General features: G+C 33.8%; 3 protein-coding genes across 5 annotated transcripts; 1 reads left to right on the top strand and 2 right to left on the bottom strand.

Annotated features, from left to right (window-relative positions):
* Positions 1-1,183: 1,183 nt before the first annotated feature.
* On the bottom strand, positions 1,184-6,371 carry LOC106125902 (uncharacterized). Of its 3 annotated transcripts, none has more exons than XM_013323321.1 (6): positions 6,111-6,371; positions 2,819-2,933; positions 2,656-2,741; positions 1,976-2,180; positions 1,772-1,896; positions 1,184-1,601 (listed from the first exon to the last, which is right to left on the bottom strand). In XM_013323321.1, the coding sequence occupies exons 2-6, from the start codon at positions 2,841-2,843 to the stop codon at positions 1,470-1,472; spliced, it is 573 nt and encodes a 190-aa protein (XP_013178775.1). In that variant the 5' UTR covers positions 2,844-2,933; positions 6,111-6,371; the 3' UTR covers positions 1,184-1,469. The 3 variants fall into 3 exon arrangements, with proteins under 3 accessions (XP_013178775.1, XP_013178776.1, XP_013178774.1); XM_013323322.1 differs by lacking the exon at positions 6,111-6,371 and adding an exon at positions 3,410-3,430; XM_013323320.1 differs by lacking the exon at positions 6,111-6,371 and adding an exon at positions 3,006-3,201.
* Positions 3,677-10,514, top strand: LOC106125901 (group XV phospholipase A2). Its single transcript, XM_013323319.1, has 7 exons — positions 3,677-4,052; positions 4,322-4,696; positions 4,967-5,194; positions 8,087-8,258; positions 8,663-8,785; positions 9,509-9,748; positions 10,059-10,514. The coding sequence occupies exons 1-6, from the start codon at positions 3,965-3,967 to the stop codon at positions 9,741-9,743; spliced, it is 1,221 nt and encodes a 406-aa protein (XP_013178773.1). The 5' UTR covers positions 3,677-3,964; the 3' UTR covers positions 9,744-9,748; positions 10,059-10,514.
* Positions 10,515-11,939: 1,425 nt separating this feature from the next.
* On the bottom strand, positions 11,940-17,347 carry LOC106125906 (TBC1 domain family member 20). The gene is made up of 9 exons (XM_013323327.1): positions 17,123-17,347; positions 16,836-16,964; positions 16,399-16,505; positions 15,869-16,006; positions 15,350-15,552; positions 15,022-15,238; positions 14,789-14,898; positions 14,435-14,635; positions 11,940-12,048 (listed from the first exon to the last, which is right to left on the bottom strand). Exons 1-9 carry the CDS (start codon positions 17,271-17,273, stop codon positions 12,012-12,014), a joined length of 1,293 nt encoding a protein of 430 aa, XP_013178781.1. The 5' UTR covers positions 17,274-17,347; the 3' UTR covers positions 11,940-12,011.
* Positions 17,348-19,586: the final 2,239 nt, after the last annotated feature.

Here is a 19,586-nt window from a genome sequence, read left to right as displayed (position 1 = left end):
ATATCAAAGCCCATCTTTTAATCTGCACGAAAGCGAAGTTATTGAATTTGCAATTTGACTTTGGGTAAATTTTAATTCGATAAGTCTATAAAATCAATGAAATGTTGACAAGTTGATAAAGTACACTTATAAGAAAAAGTATGTTAAAACCTAAATTAGCATGTTTAAATAGAAAATATCAGTCTTGTCAACGTGATGGTAATTTGCGAAGGGGTAGAGTCAATATATAAACAAAAACATTTTTAAAAATACAAACTGGCTCTTACACAACATTATGTAAATTTTGCCAAGGGTTAAAAAGAAGTTTTACTATCAGAAATGTTAGTAAATATACAATTTCGCATTAACTAACAGCTAGGATATTGCTTTAACTACAAAGCTGTGTACAGATTCAGGCGACAGATGCGCGAGCCAATATCTTTACTCAGCCACTAAAAAACCCGTGCGAACAAACGCACAAACACACAAATATCAACAACATTAACTAGGGAATAGCTATAAAAATTTCAAATCTATTTTAAAAATACGTCCCCAGTGTTTATTAGCTCTTTTTTCTAACGTTCTAGATATATTACGCTGAACTCATAGATAGAATTATTTAATTTAAAAAACAACAGGCATTTAAATAAACAATATAATATTTAATATACTTATTTGGATAAAATTATTGAAGAAATTTAAATATCTTTAGCACCGAAATACATGAACATTAATACATTGGTATGAAACAGTAATCCAAAATAAATCTAAAGGTGATTCTTTTAAAGATAGCATAGAATATATTAAAGGACAGAGGTGAAATACATTTAATGTAACAACATCGTTTTCTCGCGACTGTACCAAATTGAATTTATTTAACATTATTAATTAGGCCACAATTTCGTTATTAAATTATATCACATAATATCAATCACAATATGCTAATTCAAACTGAATTTTTAATTTTGTTATCGTTAAGATTTACGTATGTTTTATTAGCAAAACAAAAAAAACTTTTGGCGCCATATTTTAGGCAAAGGTTAACTCGACAAACAGCCAATACGACGCGGCTATAAAATATTAAAAAACAAATACTTGGCATTGCTCTAGTACTAGGATTTGATTAGGTTAGTAACTGTTAATAAAACATGCATAGCTCTCAGAATCTTATTATGATATTTTAAGATAAAATGTTCTTAAAGACAACCAAACATCTAAATGTGTGCTTATTCTTACGATTATTTGTATAGGTCATTTTACAAATACTGCTACTATTGATATGTAGGAGGAAGTACAATAGCGGAAGAGAAATACACAAAAATTATAATTGAGGATTCCCTATATCTGGGGATCTTTACCATATCGAAATTCTTCGAGTTTTGTTACTACATGTCTGTCAGATTGACAGCTGTCAAAACCAGCCATATAGTGGCAACTGGTAACCCTTGATATAGTTCAAGTCGCAAGTTCAAGAGAGATCAGCCAGATGGTTAAAGTGCGGTCCTCTGGTCGTACACAATGACTGCATCTGCGTCGAAAAACTGGCTGTGCGACTTGCTGAGCGCGATGATGGCCGCGTGCTCGCTGCGCATGCGGTTCTTGTGCTTCTTGCTTAAACTCACCTGACATAAGCAATGCTTTACTGGTATATGTTAATCATTATAGTTATTCCTATAATTTTGCTCACTGTACTAGCATTTGAACGCAATAATAACAAAATTTTGTTGATATGAGCAATCTATGTGACTTGATATCCATAGGCACATGTCAATGTTGGAGTATTGTAGGGTACCTTAGCGTAGAGCTGCTGCAGGTCATCCTCGGTAGAAAGCGGGCGCGGCTTGGGTCGCAGGAAGGCAGGCAGGGAGCGCGTCTTCAGCGCGTCCATGTTCACCCCGCCCTCGATCTCGTCCAACACTGTGTAAACGAGTAACCTGTTCATACCATAGCACATAATAGTAGTCAGGATACATGAGGATGAAATGTGTATACTGACTGCTGCTGGAGGCGTACTGCGCGGAGACGTGGTCGCGCTCGGGCACGCGGTTGACGTAGCAGTGCGCGGGCGCGGGCTGGGGCGTGGTGGGGTGTGCGGGGTGTGCGGGGTGCGGCGCGGGGGCGTGCGTGTGAGAGTCGCGCGCGCGTCGCCACTCCGCGTCACCAGCGTAACTCGCCGGCCGGCTGTGTCTCTGTACCTGCACCTACATAATGTTCTTGGTACGTCAACTAAAATTGATGACCAGTTGGATGACCATGTAAATCACCGGGCAACTTGCGGAACCTCGGCTCACGTAATTGTAACACAACTCAACGGTTCGCGTCTATGTGATCTGAACTTTTTAACCGGTTTACAGCTGATTTACAAAAGTCTACACATGTCACTAATGACACAACCCTGCTACGTTAACGTTAACAGACACACTTTTCGATGCAATATTTTTCTGTCGCCAAGTATCGTAATATGACAAAATCTAGCACCGAAGAGATGCCGCCCCAATGCTACTTTTTTTTTTGAGCATCCATTTCCTCTCCATTATGTTATTGTAATAATGTTAATTGTCCGAAAATTATTAACTATTTCTTTCTAATTATTTAAATTGGGGATAAAAGTTAATACAGAAAAAACTACCTTAAACGTATTTGAGAAAAATAAAAGATTATAAACATGCGTGTTACCTCTGCATGTTTTATTCTGCTGTAATCTTGATGAGAGTATCCATGATCTTCTTTTATAGTGTAAGTATTTTTAAGGTACTGTTCGTCTGAAATAAAATATGCGTTAGTTTAAGCCATGTAAGTATAATAACATTGTACATAATATATAATTAAAAAAAAATACCGAATGATTTCTGATGGCGCGGCATGAGGCGGCAGTAACATATGATAATTAAGAAAATAACAACACCACAAATGCCACCAACAAGCCAAGACAACCAAACAATTATGACTCGACCCTGGAAGTAAACAAAGAAACAAAAGTCACTGATCGCTGTTTCTATTTTATTGATTTTACTTCGTACTTTTACCTGCAGAAACATTTCAGTTTTTAACAATAAAGCGAATTCCGCTTGCTTTTGTTCCCTTGTTATTGATTATACCTAACATTTTATTGATTAACAGTATCAAAAGTCTATAAAAAGCGCTAAAATGTTACAGTATAAAAAGAATCTTATTAAATGATTCACAGGTTTTCCATTTTTAAAATATTCACTTATGCGCGCCTGCGCGTTTGGAGGGAATTGTTTGACGTTTGCTACTTTGCTGCGTTGAGAAATAAAAAAACTGAAATCGACTTTTATATCAAGTCCAAACTAAATATTTAAAAAACTTAAATATCATTAGCTTAGCAAGGCAATGAAACTAATTAATTTAACGAGTATTTAGTCGTATAGAAGTATTTAAACACACTCTTCGATTTGAAATAACTTACTCGTAATTTTTAGCAACTGAAACTTGTTTCTGAACGAAGCCAATACGTTCCGTTAACATTTTAAGTGAAATGCGAAGTTGCGTTCTGACAAGATGGAAAAAATGCGTTACTGATACTTTAATTTTATGATTTACATTAGGAATTAAGTATATGTATATGAAAAATGAATGTATGTAAATTACATGCATGAATAGTATTTATTTAATGTTTTTATTGTCAGGGTCAAAATATCAAACATTAATTTGAAACGGAATGCAACTTCGATTTTAAAGGTTACTTGCTTTTACTGGTTATAATAATATTGAAAAATTTGAATACTTATTGCGCCAACTTGTTTATGTAAACAGAGACACAGCTGACGCTTTTCCTGATTTTGTCTGTTATCAATAATGTTGACTACGATACCGCGACCGTTCGCATCGGACGATATTTAACGTCATTGGGCATTTTATACTGTACCTTGACAGTATCGTTACGTATAAATCAAAAGGAAATTAATAAAGTAATTAGTGTATGATTAGCTGAGTAAGGTACTGAATAGTAATAATACCGATCATGGTAAAAATGAAATTGTTTTTTGCACTCGGACTATTATTTAGCTTTCTTGCGAAGGATTCCTTGGGATTATCGCCGGTTATATTAAGTAAGTACTTAGATGTAATCGTATTAATTTCTTAGCGAAGCATATCTAGTAGCATTGTCATATAACAGCAAAACAATTATATCACTTGTCTTAAAGATTAAATAAAAATGCAAATTAAATTAAATTTATTATAATTAAATTACATAGCTTTTTATTATTGAATAGAATTTTCTTGAATTCAAAAAAAAATACAGTTCGTGAGATACATTAACAGAAAAAAAAGTTTCGCATTTTGTACTTTTAAGAATCATTTTATCCCATTTCAACAGTACCGGGCGATGGTGGAAGCCAACTTGAGGCAAGATTAAATAAAACCAATGTAGTGCACTACATTTGTGCTAAGACGTCTACGGATTACTTCAACATATGGTTAAACTTGGAGCTGTTGGTACCCTTTGTGATCGACTGCTGGGTGGACAACACAAGATTGGAGTATGACAATGTAACAAGGACCACCAGGAACCCTGAGGGTGTAGATATTCGGGTTCCGGGGTGGGGAAACCCGGAGCCAGTAGAGTGGCTGGACCCCTCACACGACAGTACTGGCGCATACTTCAATACAATTGGCGATGCTCTTGTTAAACAAGGGTATGTTAGGAATGTATCTTTAAGAGGTGCCCCTTACGATTTTAGAAGAGCACCAAGTGAGTATTATTTTTTTTTAATTTTTATTTAAACATAAAGCAGCATGGGCAGGCTTCCTGCAAGATGGACTGATGACCTGGTCAAGGTTGAGGGATCATCTTGGATGCAGGTAGCACAAGACCGGTCATCGTGACTATCTTTGGGGGAGGCCTATGCCCAGCAGTGAGCGATTCATGGCTCACAGGAAGAAACATAATTGCATATCCATACCAAATAGTATTATTAGTATTATATTTAATTCACAATCAGTTGTCTTAACTTTATTTCAGATGAGAATGGTGAATTTTTTGTCAAACTAAAGACCTTAGTTGAAGAAACATATACAATGAACAACAAAAGTGCAGTTACGCTGCTCGTACACAGCATGGGCGGCTCAATGGCACTGCACTTCCTACGGCAGCAGAATCAGTCCTGGAAGGATCAGTACATCCGGAGGCTCATCTCACTCTCGACCCCCTGGGGTGGGGCGGTTAAAGCACTTAAAGTGTTTGCTATAGGTGAGTTATTTAAAACAAAAAAATACTCCCAAATTACTCACTACAGCATATTTAGCATATCAGCAGACATTCTGGAGATACCTTCTAACAAACATCCATCCATCCGTACATCCAAACATTCACATTTATAATATTAGTTAGATTGTACTTATGCAACTCAATTCCAATGCATGTATATGAACATTCAATTTTCGTTTCATAAACAACTTGCTTTATTTTTAAATTCCATTTCACTATGGACACTATAATGTATTTCAAACACAGTACAGTTTTTAAATTAAACATAATTCTTTTATATTTTTACACTTGCAAAAAAACAGGATCAGTGAAGAGTAGAGAAATCAATACAGGCTTACATCACATAGTTGTTACATTGAGAAATCTTGAAATAAAAAATATATAAGTGTAATCATATCATTTTAACAGTTAAAATAATCTATACTAACTATATGGCAGGCTTTAGCATAGTTTAAAGAAGTGATTTTTTCGCGATATCTGCTTATGGAACGATGTTTTAATTCAAATCGATGATCAGCGGTGGCGTTATCAATATGCTGTTTGAAAATGTTTGCTCTGCAGAAATGGATCTATTTTTATGAAAAAATCATACATTTTCCATACGTAAATCCTTCTTCAGATTTTCCGGTTTGCTTGAAAGTTGCAAATCACTGCTTTAATAAAAACAAAACAATGTTGTCCTTTTTTCCTTATTTTGTCCTTGTTTTTTCCAATAATCGATGACTTTATTGTGGTTTGTTTGTTGCTGTTTTATATTGTATTGTTCTTAAGATGATTGTGCCATGACACAATTATATATAATACGAGAACATATAACGATATATCGTAATATGAAAAATCAAAGTCTAAAATGTGGAATCTTCATTAAAATAGTATAAATGTTTTCACATATACTTACGGCTCTTATCTTTGCGCGAATCGCTGCTCAGAACACATCTTTTGGTATAGGGTTTAGGGAGGGCAATGAGATTTGAGCTGCCAAGATGTTTGAAATGAGCTATACATCGAAAATAACCAACAATCTATGTTCATAATTACAATAATCTAAATCCATTGCACAGATTGTGATAACGTGATTTATCATGTTGCCGAGTGCGAATACAACAATGAATCGAATAATACGTCTTACACTAATATTCCCGTCCTTGTCATTCTCTTAGTTCAAACAGAGATAGTAATAGTGCTTGTATACAACTGTCACTACATTTGAAATTTGACAGGAAACGACAACTGACGATATTAATGTCTTTTTATTGTTAAAATATAAAAAAAAATATATTGTTATCTCTGCTTTTGCAAGGAGAAAGATAGGGACAAGATGTGCTTCGGCATGATGTGATGTGTGTGTGATTTTTAGTGGAAACTCACAGTTACGTTTAATTATTTACATTTTACTAATATTACAAATGCGAAAGTTTAAATGGATGGATGTTTGTTTGAAGGTATCTACAGAACAATTAAACGGATTTTGATGAAATTTTGCACAGATGTGAATCTGGAAGAACATATAGCCTACTTAAGTTTTTTTATTACACGCGCACGGAGTCACAGGCAACCGGTAGTTTTAAAATAATTACACTTTCAACGTTTGTACGTTAATGATAAACACATATGTTTAACAAAACTATCAACAATGTAACTAATTTATTATTTATATTAATTAGTTTGAATTGTCGTTATAATGAGTTTATCGACGCAAAAAGAAAATGATTCGAAAGGTTAAAAAGAAGAAAAATCTGACAATAATGTTACTACTATAATACTCAGAATATGGGATTCAAACTCAGAATTCAAAGGGGGGGGGGGGTATTTTGTTATTAAAATTTATCTTTAAATACTATCAAAAATCTTTGATAATACTTTAAGAATGTTCTAGGTTTTTATCAAACTTTTAAAATTAATTTTTGATAACATATTTATATTTATCGGGACATTTCCGAATTTCAAACATAGTTTTTTCTTTCATTATTGGTCGTCAGAGTTAATAGTTACAATCTTGTTACAAATAAGAATTGGTCGATTTACACACTTTTTTCAACCTAAATACATTGCCCTAGACTCTGCAGCATTGTGTTTAAATTTCAATAGTAATTAATTCCTTTTGTTTTTAATTTGATGATGTATTGTTATCGAAAACATATGTGCATATACAAGCACAAACACAATGCAATATTCGTGTTTAACTTTTTAATTTAAATTACGTTAAAAGATCCTCTCCGTCGATTAAAGTTAGGCAAAACATATACAATTGCGTATGTCTATGGGCAACGGTCACTTCGCTATTTCAGCGATTTCACGTGGCCGCTCGCTCGTTTGCCACCTTATGATTTAAAAAAAAACAAAGTCAATCATAACCTAAATAGGGTTGCCATAAATACAAATTATATACATGAATCATAAAATATAAATGTTGTATTACAAACATAAACTGTTTTAAGTTTCATAGGCTCATTGTCAATCTACGGTATCTAATCAGCAATAATACTATCCAAAAAGAAAACATAAAAAATATATATATAGTGTCTTTGAATTTATTTGCAAATATGTTTGTAAGACGATGATTTTTTTTACTGTAAGAAAGACGGATAAATAATTATTAAATATTAGTATTGTTAGGAAGAAAATCCGATGCTGTGCCGGTGTATCGGCGCAGCTCTATACTTATTAAAATATGAATGTTTATGTCCCCTCACTAATCAATCTGACACTTGGCTTGGTAACGAAAGCGCGCCATTCGCGCTAAAGGATTTTAATTATTAATGAAAATTATCGACAAATGGGAAGTAGAAGGAGGTCGGTAAGACATTCGGGCGTTGAGCTGTTTGACTGGAAATATATCTGTTTTATATAAAATCTGGAAATTGCATGTTCCAGGCGACGACTTAGGTTCATCGATGCTTAGTCAGAGCACGATGCGCCTGGAGCAGGTGACGTGCCCGTCGCTGGCGTGGCTGCTGCCCTCGCCGCTCGTGTGGCGTCCCGACGACGTCCTCGTGCAGACTGACAAGTTCAACTACACCATTGAACATTTCGAGAAGCTCTTCACGTTAGTATTTAAATATTCACATATACAGGTTTCAGTGACAAAAGATGGTCTTTTGCGATACAGTTTGAACCACTAATTTCGACCCCAGTAAGGTCTAATTCGTACGAATTTAAATGCTCTTTCTTACATAATTATATATCATTGGTACCTTTTAGTTTCCATCACTTAACAACAGATATGTTTATAATATGTAATGGTTAAATACGGGCAGGTAATATCGTCCGACAGAGTGTCGTGCAATTCCTTTTGGTCTATACTATCTTTTCCCCGCGACTTTGTTGTCGCGGTATAAAGAAAAACTGTGCCAAACTTCATCGAACTCCGTTGACCGTAATGGAGATACGTAGTAACAAAGATTCATCCAAAGTTTAACGTGTAAAATAGAATAAGTAATGTTTGTGTAGCGACATGGAGCTGCCTACTGCGTGGGAGATGCGCAAGGACACGGAGCGGTACGCGCGTGACGTCACCGCGCCCGGCGTCGAGCTGCACTGCATCTACGGCTACAACCTCACCACTGTCGAGCGGTAAGCGCCACCTCACACCTCACATCTAGCACCTCACATCTAGCACCTCACACCTCACACACTTTGTAAACGCTAGTAGCGCTCGCGACTCCGTGTGTTCGGAGTTAGAAAAAATTAATAAGTAGCCTACGTGTTCTTCCTGACTATTATCTACGTCTGTGGAAAATTTCATTAACATCCTAACGAAGTCAATCCACCAAAAATTCTGAAGTTTTGAAAAAAAAATATTTTTTTTTTTCAAACAATTGTTAGTTTACTGATTATTGTCAATAGATGGCGTTGTCCTTGTTTTGATCGCGCTTTCAAGTATCCGTCTGCCAGTAGTGTATGTCCGCGATAGTCAGGCCTCAGTTACCTTCTCAGATATGTGTAAAATATGCTTATTTTTGTAGCTCGAAGTTAGCGCATTATGTTGCTCCTTCGGCAAATATATAATTATAAAAATATATAAATAATATGTGCACAAATTTGAATCATCGACGCGAGTCGTGTATTTGTTCAGTTCAGGTATAGCGACTATATTATGCCAAATCGCCGCATTTCGTATATCACGTTGAACCGTTAGCTGCCAATTTAGTGTGAAAAGTGAAATTTGAGTCGGGTCAGAATTAATATAGTCACGATTAATGAAAAGTGTACATTTAAAAATAGACCAAAGGCATATAGAAGATAAACTGAAGAAGGAAAGAAAAGTCGGTGTTAACGTGTCGTGGTGGTGTTTAGCCTGGTGTACAAGCCGGGGTCGTGGCTGGACGGCGCCCCGCAGCTGGCGGGCGGGGACGGCGACGGCACCGTCAACCTGCGCTCGCTGGAGGCCTGCGCGCGCTGGGGCAAGGCGGCCGGAGCGCGCAATGCACGCAGACCCGTCAAGCTGGTGCCCCTGTCCGGCGCTGAGCACCTCCGCATCCTGCACGACCCTCGCGCCCTGCAGTACATACTCACCGTGCTGCAGCATTGACTCAGGTAACAGGCCACATACAAGCTTACATTATTGTAGCTCTTGCTGTTTCAAATACCTTGAATTGGGTTTCTGAGACCAAATCCTGTCTTTTATTTTTGACAAATTAGAGATAACAATATGTTTTAAGAGAAGATTTTGGGTAAAAAACCAACGTTGAATACTCTAAATTAAAATTCTCTGTGAATTACGTATCAAATAACAGTACTATGTTGTTAATTTCTTAAGAGATGAAAACTCTCTTCGTCAGATGAGTCATTTTGTTTACATCTACCGTCATCTATATTTTAATGACTTTTTTTATAAATTTTTCAGACTACCCGCAGTTTGATCACCGACGCTGTGTATAGTTACATCGCTTGCCTTTGATGCTCTTAGCTTTATATAGTGCAACATTCAATCGAAACAAATAACACGTAGACAAACTAATTTTATCTATTTTAAGTATAACTTTAATATTTAAAAGATATTAAGGGAAAATGAACATAAGTAAATGCTCTCTTTGCTGCAATTTTGCTCTCTAAAATATTGTTATAGATTCAATTCAATTATAATTTAATAAATAAGATATAAAAACGATTTAATTCTCTGACCTTGAAATGCGTTAATTTCTTCATAAGATAAATATACTCGTATTAAATAGTTCTCTTGCAGATAATATTTAGTATGCGTTAGTCTTCCATGTGATAGAAAAACCATATTATTTACATAATGTTTAGATTGTCCTTAGTTTGATATTTTATGGACTAGCGCCATCTGTTGAAACTAAACAAAAACTACTTAATAAAAATAAGTTAGTTTTTTTTCTTAAGTAATGCATAATTAAAAATAATAAACAATGGAGATTTTTTGAAAACAAATAAAAATAATTAAAAAAAAATGATGTCAAACATCATTTTTTTTTAATTATTTATAAAATATTGGAAATTGTTAATTTAGTAAAGACATAAAATACTCAAAAATATTCTCGTTAATTTCGTGCTCATATATTTTTATTTTGTTGCAATTTTTAAACGATTTTTTTGTTTTAATTAAATATTTGCTCAAGTTTATATTTGAAAACATCTTGTGGTTAGTGTTTATATTAAGTTAGTAAAATTTATAGAAAAAAAATTATGTGCAATATTTACATTTTTATTTTGCATCTACTTAAGTAATTTTACGATTAAAAGACGTTAATTTATTTATTGTGAATCAAAAAATATACATTTTTTCATAAATAAATAATACAAATAACTAGAACACTACAGATTCATAAAAAAAAACTGATTTAGAGAGATGACATGTTTTTGTACATGTTTCCATCAATGGAAACCTAAATGCATAACTTCTACTTAATTAAGTAGTTGCCGATTTAAGCATAAATGTAAAATCGTAATATTTGTAAGAACAAGACATAAGATGTCATATAACCGTAGAACTTCACTGCGGCTTCTCTACATCTAAACTAACATAAAGATTTATATTTTTGTATGTACCGAATTAACTCAAAAACTACTGAACCGTTTTAAAAAAATCTTTTAACGTTACAAAGCTAAATTATCACTCAGTAACATAGCTTATATTAATACTAGATTTTTTTACCGCTTGGATGAAATAACTAAAAGTTAGTTATAAATATTGTCGTCTCTGTTGATGACTAACAGAAGGAAAGGGATGACAATATGTAATAGAGCAGTGCAGTGGAATTCTAACAAGGCATATAATGTCGACGTATGTTTTAAGAAAAACTTATTGTAACTGAATTCATTATATAAGAAAATTTTAAAAAAAAATATTTTTTTTATATTTAAAAACATCTATTTTTCCTGTCAATTCAAGATTTATAAAATGATGTGCATGTTTTTTTTTATAATTTTAAGTCACATTTCCTTTACGCTGATACCAAAAATTATAATAAACAACTACAATATTATGTAAATATATATTTAGGAAATATTATCAAATAATAAAAAAAAACAATATATTTAAGTAAAAAATAATACATTGTAATTAATACAACGTAAAAAATATACAAAGATGTCTTTTAGATTATTGTTAAAAATTTATAATTTTGTCAGAACTTTATTTTTATCTGCAAAAAATGTTTTTTTTTTTTCGTATCTTTCAGAATTTCCGTCAATAATGTTATAAAATCATCTAATTTTAAATTCATTGTCCATTTTTGTATTTGAACAACATTTACAGATATATTTATTTCAAAGCGAGTAATGTAATAATGAAAAACAAATTATAATATTTGTACAAAACATTAGTTTTATTTGCTTCCTAAAATCCCTCAAAGTCCGGATTGTCTGCGCGTCTTCTGAAAATATTACAAAAAAACAATACGTTTGATTTATGCTTTGAAATCATATATTTTTATTATATAAAAAAATTAAACAAAAAAAAATCTGGACATAAAATAAACAAAAAAAAATTAAATTGGGGTATTTTTTTGTTAATATATTTTTTTTGGTTACATTTAAGATAAATTTCAGTTAGCACAAGATATCGAATAAAACACATTATTCGTAATAAAGTGTGTAATGTGTAAAGACTGAGAGACTAACTGCACCTGTCTCACTTCGTACAAAACAATTCACTCATTAAAACACTTTCTTCATTTATTCTGACTTCATTTCTCTAATTAATAACAATTTATCAACGGCAGTAATTTTTTATGACTACATAAATAAAAATTATCTTTTATATATTGTGAAATTTCTAACAAAAACTTATTGAATAAGAACCGAGACGTATGTCTGCATGTTTTTATACAAGTGTCGCGACATTGGAAATCCATCGGCGTCAATTTTTGACTCAATTTTACTTTTAGAACATATTGAAACACAAATCTTGGTACATTAACTTGACAAATATCAAGCTTGTATTGAACATTTTAATATTTAAAACTTTAACATTGAAAAATTATGAATTTCATACAAATAAATGATAATAGGTTTAGTAATAAATAACATAACACATTTTCAAGATCTCTCCGTTCCATTTAAATCTATATAACGATGTATATGTGCATAACATTGAGTACATAATGTTCCTTATATACAACTACATATTACTTAGGCCCTAAGTTAATACAAAAATGCAGACAACTTACAAATAAATATATAACTAATGTCTTGCATAAATCATTCAACGAATTCCATACAATTTTAACAACTACCCACATTTCTACATTCCAACTAAAATGAATAATTTTGTGAGCACAGACTTTATTTTATGGAATACACAATTTATTATATTACAAATCAAATCATTGCCTTATATACAGGGGGTTACAAATCATGGAACATATTTAAGATAATATAATTAGTAAAAAAAGTTGTGCATAATCACTTAAATCTCAACTTAAAGTTATTTTTTATAACACTGCCAACTTAATCTATAAATAAATGCCTTACCCTTACAACTATTTAAATAACATTTTATTTTTAATTTTATAAAAAGAAACAGTTAAACATATTTTTTTATATCAATAAAGTAAACTGAACATATAAACCAAATAAAGTAAAAAGAACAAAGAAAAATATGTTTTTGTTATTAAATATGCGAGACCAAATTCTCAGTATCAAACATATCGTCATCCCTGTCTTTCATATTTGACAGAACAGAGACAACGGTGTGTTTTTAAGGAGGATTTTGGTCTCATAAAACCATGGCCAATGTTTTAAACTTATCTTGTTAAACAAAAAAAAAAGTTTCTAGATTCCAAATTCAATTTATTAAAAAAAAACTTTTGGCGTGTAAGCGTTCAAGCTTATCCTAAATTATTTGTGTATTTTTGACTAAATTTTTTGGAATTATTGTATTTTGAAAAATAAATAAATAAACATAAAGCTAAGAGTAAAGGTTCTAATATCACATTTTTAAAGTAAAAGAAACATATTAAACTACATTTATACAGATTATTTCGTTCACACAACTTTACATTCTGCGTAAAAACAATTAAATAATTGTGGGGTATAAAGATCCATATTATCTTATAAAGCCTGCAAATTATGTTGGAATTTTCTCAAACACTTTGATCCCAGTAAGCCTATATTATTCAGCCACAAGGAGAAAACAAACTGTCAGTTTTTGTGTAAGTATAAGAATAAAGAAAAAAAGAAAAGATTATTTAAAAAAAAAGAACCAAACGATATACGTAGCTTTTATACATTTGTCAATGTAAGTAGAGTTAACTGTTACATACTATTAATCAAGCATTCACATACATTTGAAAAACAGTCTCCTAAATAAATAATACTAAAACTTCATACAGTCTCCATACATTGCTATATCAATGTTATACCAATTTTAGCGCAATTTCAGACAGATTTCAATAGATTTATAGAAAAACTATTTCTAACGCAATCATTAAAATTGCCGTTGCAATAAGGGCAAAACAAAGTGCCTTCATTTTTATAAATTAAAAATCAACTCTCTCAAATTTCAAACTGTCATTTTGACAACGACCTCGTGTCAGAGATGTCAGCTGTCAAAGTGACAGTTGCGTTCAAAAAAGCGTTTTAGCACTTGGTTTCGTTTCAATTTCGTCAACGATCGCTGGAACTACCACAAGCAGTTGAAATAACGCGTATCACTAGTGACGTCACCTGTCAGCTGTGAAACAAAGATGGCGGACAGTCTGTGACTGTCACAGTTACAGTCACACCGCGAATAAGAGTAAGGAGTACCCTCGGCGCTACCTGGTGAAGAGGTCGGGCCTGTAGTAGGCGTAGACGGCGAGCAGCGCCGCCGCCGCCGCCAGCGCTGCGCCTCGCGCCAGTGGGCTGCGCGGCAGCACGCGGCGTAGGCGCGCCAACACACCGTTAGCGGCGCGGTTACGACCCGCGCGCTCCACGCGACGTTGCCGGAGACGCTCCTCGTCCAAGCGGCGTTGCTCCTCTCTGTCGTATTGTAAATATTAATACAACATTAATAAGTTTATAACAAGTTTTGTAAATAAAGTTTGTGACATTGCGCACCTCATGGCATAACACAACTAACTAAATGTTTTTAGCATGAAATAATGGGGAAATTGTAAGAAGATTTAAACTCACTCTCTTCTCTCCAAGGCGTCGACTTCGGCTTCCAGGTCGGTCGGGTCGTTTTCATCGTAAAGCTTCTTAGCGGTCACCAAAATATCTTCGAAAGGCAAGTCATCTGGTAACTGAAACGTATGTATGTAAGGGTTTAAATTCCTAGAAAATTAACCATACATTGTGATATTTGTATTTGCATAAAAATGAAACACAAGGAAAAAGAGGGATGTGGCAGTATGTGGGGTACATACCCTGGAGAGCAGGCAGTGCATCATGGCCATGTCGACGTCGCAGGCGTAGACTGCGGGCGCGCGGTGCAGCACCAGCGCCGCCGTCACGTACACGGGGAAGAGCGGGGGCGCGCACAGGAAGTAGTCGTACAGCCGCACCACGTCAGAGTACCGGTTCAGGCTGTGCCCGAACCACGTCAAGTACCACGGCAACGCGAACATCGTGCCCACGCCCGCCCTGATAACATGATAAGTACTTATATTATATTTACCACAAAATTTAATAACACATTGTTACCTACCAATGCACAATAAACTATTAAACCCATATATTAATTGTATCTCATACTTGTCCAAGCAATCGGCCAGCTTATCATCAGCTCTTCGTAAGACAGGCAACATGTAATTGAGCAAATGCTGTGTAGGCTGCATGGTGGTCTGCATGAACGGCGCCAGAGGAGCTGTAGGTCCGTACGAAAGCCGGCACAGCAATGGAAACGATGCTTTATCACCACAGACCAGCAACAATGTTATTGCCACGTCATGGTAACCCTAGAAGTACATAAATTTAGATTATAATAAATTTTTTGCCCCTTCCATGCATCCGCACATCCGGAAAGTCCACTTCCACTTCCCATCCTTTCCTTATGAGAAAAAGGGTGGGAAGGGAAAGTGGACTAAATTAGGCCTCTGGGACGCCCACTCATCAGACGAAACGCGGAATTACTTCCACTTGACGCCTGTCTTCTATGTGGTCGTAGTATTTCACCGGGTGAGCCGGGCCAATTCGTGCGAAGATGTTAAAGCGGGCTCTACCACAGTTATGTTTGTTTTAATAAGAATGTTTGGTATATAAAATGTCACTTACCTGGTAATACTTCAAATGTGGGTACTTAATGATGACTCTCAGTATGAGCACAGTGAGCTGGTCCTGCAGCGCCACTCTCTGCTCGTACGGAATGCCTGGAGGGAACCGTTTCAGTGAACGATTCACATCTAATACCACCTGCAAGTTTTTACAGTTTTGGATTTCATTTGAAATTCATCACATTTGTCTTAAAAGTACACAAATTTAAAAATTCTATTATTCATTGGTGTGTTTTTATTTAGTTGACCCTTAAATTTTTCAAACTGATATTGAGACATAATAAACTTATTTAAAAATGGCTGCTTCCGCGAAATAACACCAGTCCCACTCACTCTGATAAAGGCCCCTTAATGGGCTTAAAACTAGTCAGTGCAGCCACCGGACGAATATGCATGAGTATTTTAGCCAGTTTTATATAAGTTTAAATTGACCCTCATAGTATAGAGTTAAATATCTTATTAGATTGCTTAATGACTCCTTTAAGTACATATAGGGCTGGCAGCTGTTATAGATATAGAATAGATACAAACTTGGTTATATTCAACATGCGTAGACAATTCATCAAGTGAAGGAGGTTCCGTCATCTCATCTCGAGTTACCCCAACAAGCAGGGGCCAGATTCTTCTCCTGTATTCATCTGTCACACAGGAAATTAATTGATATTACTCCTAAACAAACACCAAAACATTACATTTATATAATTTGAAATATAAATTGCGATACTTTAAACATAATGGAATGGTTGCTATATCATAATTGTGCATTAAAACTGTTTTGTGATAGCATTTGCTTCAACTAATTTTTAAATGTTAAAATTATAGTGTGTTATTGACAACTTTACCTACCAAATACAGAATTAATTATTAAATATACATGTTGTACAATCTTATCATATATGAAACATATAAATCATGACAACTATTGTGACAAGTGGAAAAACACAATACTTTTAGACAAAATGAAATACCTGCTATTAGTCCTCCTTTGCTTTTTGCAAAACTTTGCCACTTTTCTATGTTCACAATATCAGGGTTTTCCAAACATTTTTCCATTTCTTTACGTTTTGCAGTCACATCTGGATCTTCGAATTCGAAATCTTAAAGAGAAACATAGTAACTGCGTTATTTACAGCACTCAATTTACCTAACAAGAAAGCAGAGGCAAGTGAACAACACACTAATCAGATACTTGGAGTGGTAGAATAGTATTGGTTTAGGTCACTGCATCCCAAGAATTACCGATTGTTTACAATACCTTCGTCGAATTTTAACTCGGAAGGAGTTGATATGTCATCAATATTTTTTGCATGATTCAAGTCGATGGAGATATTCTTCGTGGGCGGTGAGCAGTTCCCATTTAAATTACATGTGTCGCCTATGTTTGATTCCTGATTTTTATCTTCCATTGTAGAAAATTAAAATTTATTCGAGAAAAAACATTACACCATCCTCTTCCCTTAGAGAACGTGATGACATTTCGTTTTACTTTCGTTACTAAATGTCACGTACAAGGTCTTAAAATTAAAACTATAAATATACATTTTAATACTTCCTAACATTCAATAAAGTTATGAATTATAACGATATAATTACATTTATATAATAATTAAGCGTTAATTTTCCTTTCCACTATTTATAAGTATAAAAGATTCTCTTTAAAAAAAATGTAAAGTGTTGGAATCTCTGATTTTTGAACGTTCGTGAAATGACAGGAAAGTTCCTTTCTACGCATTATAATAAATACAAAGGATTGTGATTTTTATTTTTGTTTGTTTTTTATTTAACATTTTGAAAAAAAAATTATGACAGCGTCAATGATAACCATCTCGATCAAGTAAAATTATACAAAAGTGATTAAAAAAAGGATAAATTTCTTATGATTACTCACCTTTATTCAAATGGATTTAAAAGCTATTCCGGATGACTCTAAAATCAGACAAATTGAGGATATAATAGACATTCAAAAGGCTAACGGAAATATTAATTCTCGGCAAGTGGCTTTTAATTTAATTCCTAAAACGGACAGTACTATTTCGGCAAATTTGGCAAAGAGCTTAGATTCTGGATTATCAAAACTCAAAGCTAATATACTTAAGAAAAATAAAAAGGTAAGCCACAAGAGAAATCTTAGTCCTTCACTCGATGGAGCATCTTGGCCTAGTGACTCAGACATCACAGTACTGCGAATGAAACTATATTTGACGAGCGCTGCAAAGAAAGATGTGGGGAATATAATTCCGGGAGATGGTCTTCATCAACCAGACAGCTCGTCTATGATAAATCTAGCAACACTTATGATGCATTCTCAGTCGCCGTCAAAACAAAATTTAAGCATCGAAGAGTATCTATTACCTATTAATTCATGGGAACAAACTATAAAACCAGAATCAAATGAATTTAACAAAAAAAGAGACACACATTTCCCCCCTGAAAACTTTCAGTTGCCACAAGTTTTAAACTTATCTGCTAATCTTCACTATCCACCAAAAGAATTTTGTTTAAGTGATAATAATTTAATGTATGGAAATAATATTAAGTCTAAATTGGCAAGATTTTTACGTTTATACTTTTGTCCTTGTTGTACATGTTTATACAACTTGGAAAATATGCAAAATGAACCATCGTCGTATTTCACAAAAAAAGTAACGTTCATGGATGCCAAAAGTTCATAAGTGTTTTTTTCTAATAATTTTAAAATATAACTCAACGTTAATGTCTTTAATTAAAATAAAAAATAGTTTAAATCTGTTTTATTGAAAAACTGAAGCGTCCTTAAACATGCGACATTTATTAATAGAGGAAATTAGTCACATTCAATGTCAATTATAATTAAGTTTACGTGCGAGTTAAAAATTTATGATATTATATATGTAATAGCTTCATGCTTTTAAACAATACTTGTCAAGGGCAATAATAAATATTACAGGATTGAAATTTAATAACTAGACCTGTATTACTTCGTTCTTCAAATTTATTGCGTAACCAGCTGTCACCTGTAAATCCGGCCGCGCGGAATTAAAAAAAATGTAAAAAGTAGCCTATATGTTCCTTCCAGACTCCGTTCTATATCTATGCCAAATTTCTTCAACATCCGTTGATCTGTTCCTACTAAAAAAACTTTCGCATTTATAATTATAGTAAGATAAAGTCTAGGGCACGATATAGCGATAGCTCGCGTCGCAATAAATTTCTCGATTCATTATAACCTAAATATTTTTTTAAGTGCAACATTACATCATTCAATTAAACCGTTCCAATAAACCAGTTAATATTTTCTTTATTTGCTACTGATCTCGAATAAGTTCTTAAAACATGATAATTGCGTCAGCGAGCGCCTTGGTCACCGCATTGTCATCGATTGAATTGCTTTATGATCACTTTCGACTTTTCCGACATCCGAGAATCGATCCGTCACTTCACACTTCAGTGGCAGACGAAATTATTTTTGAACTGCTAACTATTTTACCACTTCATTTCAAGCGTATTAAGGAACTAAAATTTAGTCGCATATATGTTCGTTTTCATTTATATTTCTTAATTCTTCCAAATTCCAAGACATATGGCTAAAGTATCTACATGTTTACTTAAATCAAACTGTTGAATAAATAAGAAACAAAGTGGCCAAGTATTTTTACGATTTTTATCGAATTCGTCCAATTCGTTGTATTATTGGCAAACAGTTACATTTCTTTAGCCCCACATTGGTTTGACGTCGCGGA

This window comes from Papilio xuthus, unplaced genomic scaffold (assembly GCF_000836235.2).
Source record: "Papilio xuthus unplaced genomic scaffold, Pxut_1.1 DF825752.1, whole genome shotgun sequence".
Lineage (NCBI taxonomy): Eukaryota > Metazoa > Arthropoda > Insecta > Lepidoptera > Papilionidae > Papilio > Papilio xuthus.
The sequence above is the reverse complement of the archived record's forward strand: the minus strand, read 5'-3'. Positions and strand labels throughout refer to the sequence as shown.

Coding starts and splice junctions, on each gene's coding strand:
- LOC106125902 (XM_013323320.1), bottom strand. Junction 2,181..2,655: donor GCAGAATAAAACATGCAGAG/GTAACACGCATG, acceptor AACATTATGTAG/GTGCAGGTACAGAGACACAG. Junction 1,602..1,771: donor TGCAGCAGCTCTACGCTAAG/GTACCCTACAAT, acceptor TGCTTATGTCAG/GTGAGTTTAAGCAAGAAGCA.
- LOC106125901 (XM_013323319.1), top strand. CDS start 3,965: ATGGTAAAAATGAAATTGTTTTTTGCACTCGGACTATTATTTAGCTTT. Junction 4,697..4,966: donor CGATTTTAGAAGAGCACCAA/GTGAGTATTATT, acceptor ACTTTATTTCAG/ATGAGAATGGTGAATTTTTT. Junction 8,786..9,508: donor AACCTCACCACTGTCGAGCG/GTAAGCGCCACC, acceptor GGTGGTGTTTAG/CCTGGTGTACAAGCCGGGGT.
- LOC106125906 (XM_013323327.1), bottom strand. CDS start 17,273: ATGGAAGATAAAAATCAGGAATCAAACATAGGCGACACATGTAATTTA. Junction 16,007..16,398: donor CGCATGTTGAATATAACCAA/GTTTGTATCTAT, acceptor AAAAACTTGCAG/GTGGTATTAGATGTGAATCG. Junction 14,899..15,021: donor TGCACTGCCTGCTCTCCAGG/GTATGTACCCCA, acceptor CATACGTTTCAG/TTACCAGATGACTTGCCTTT.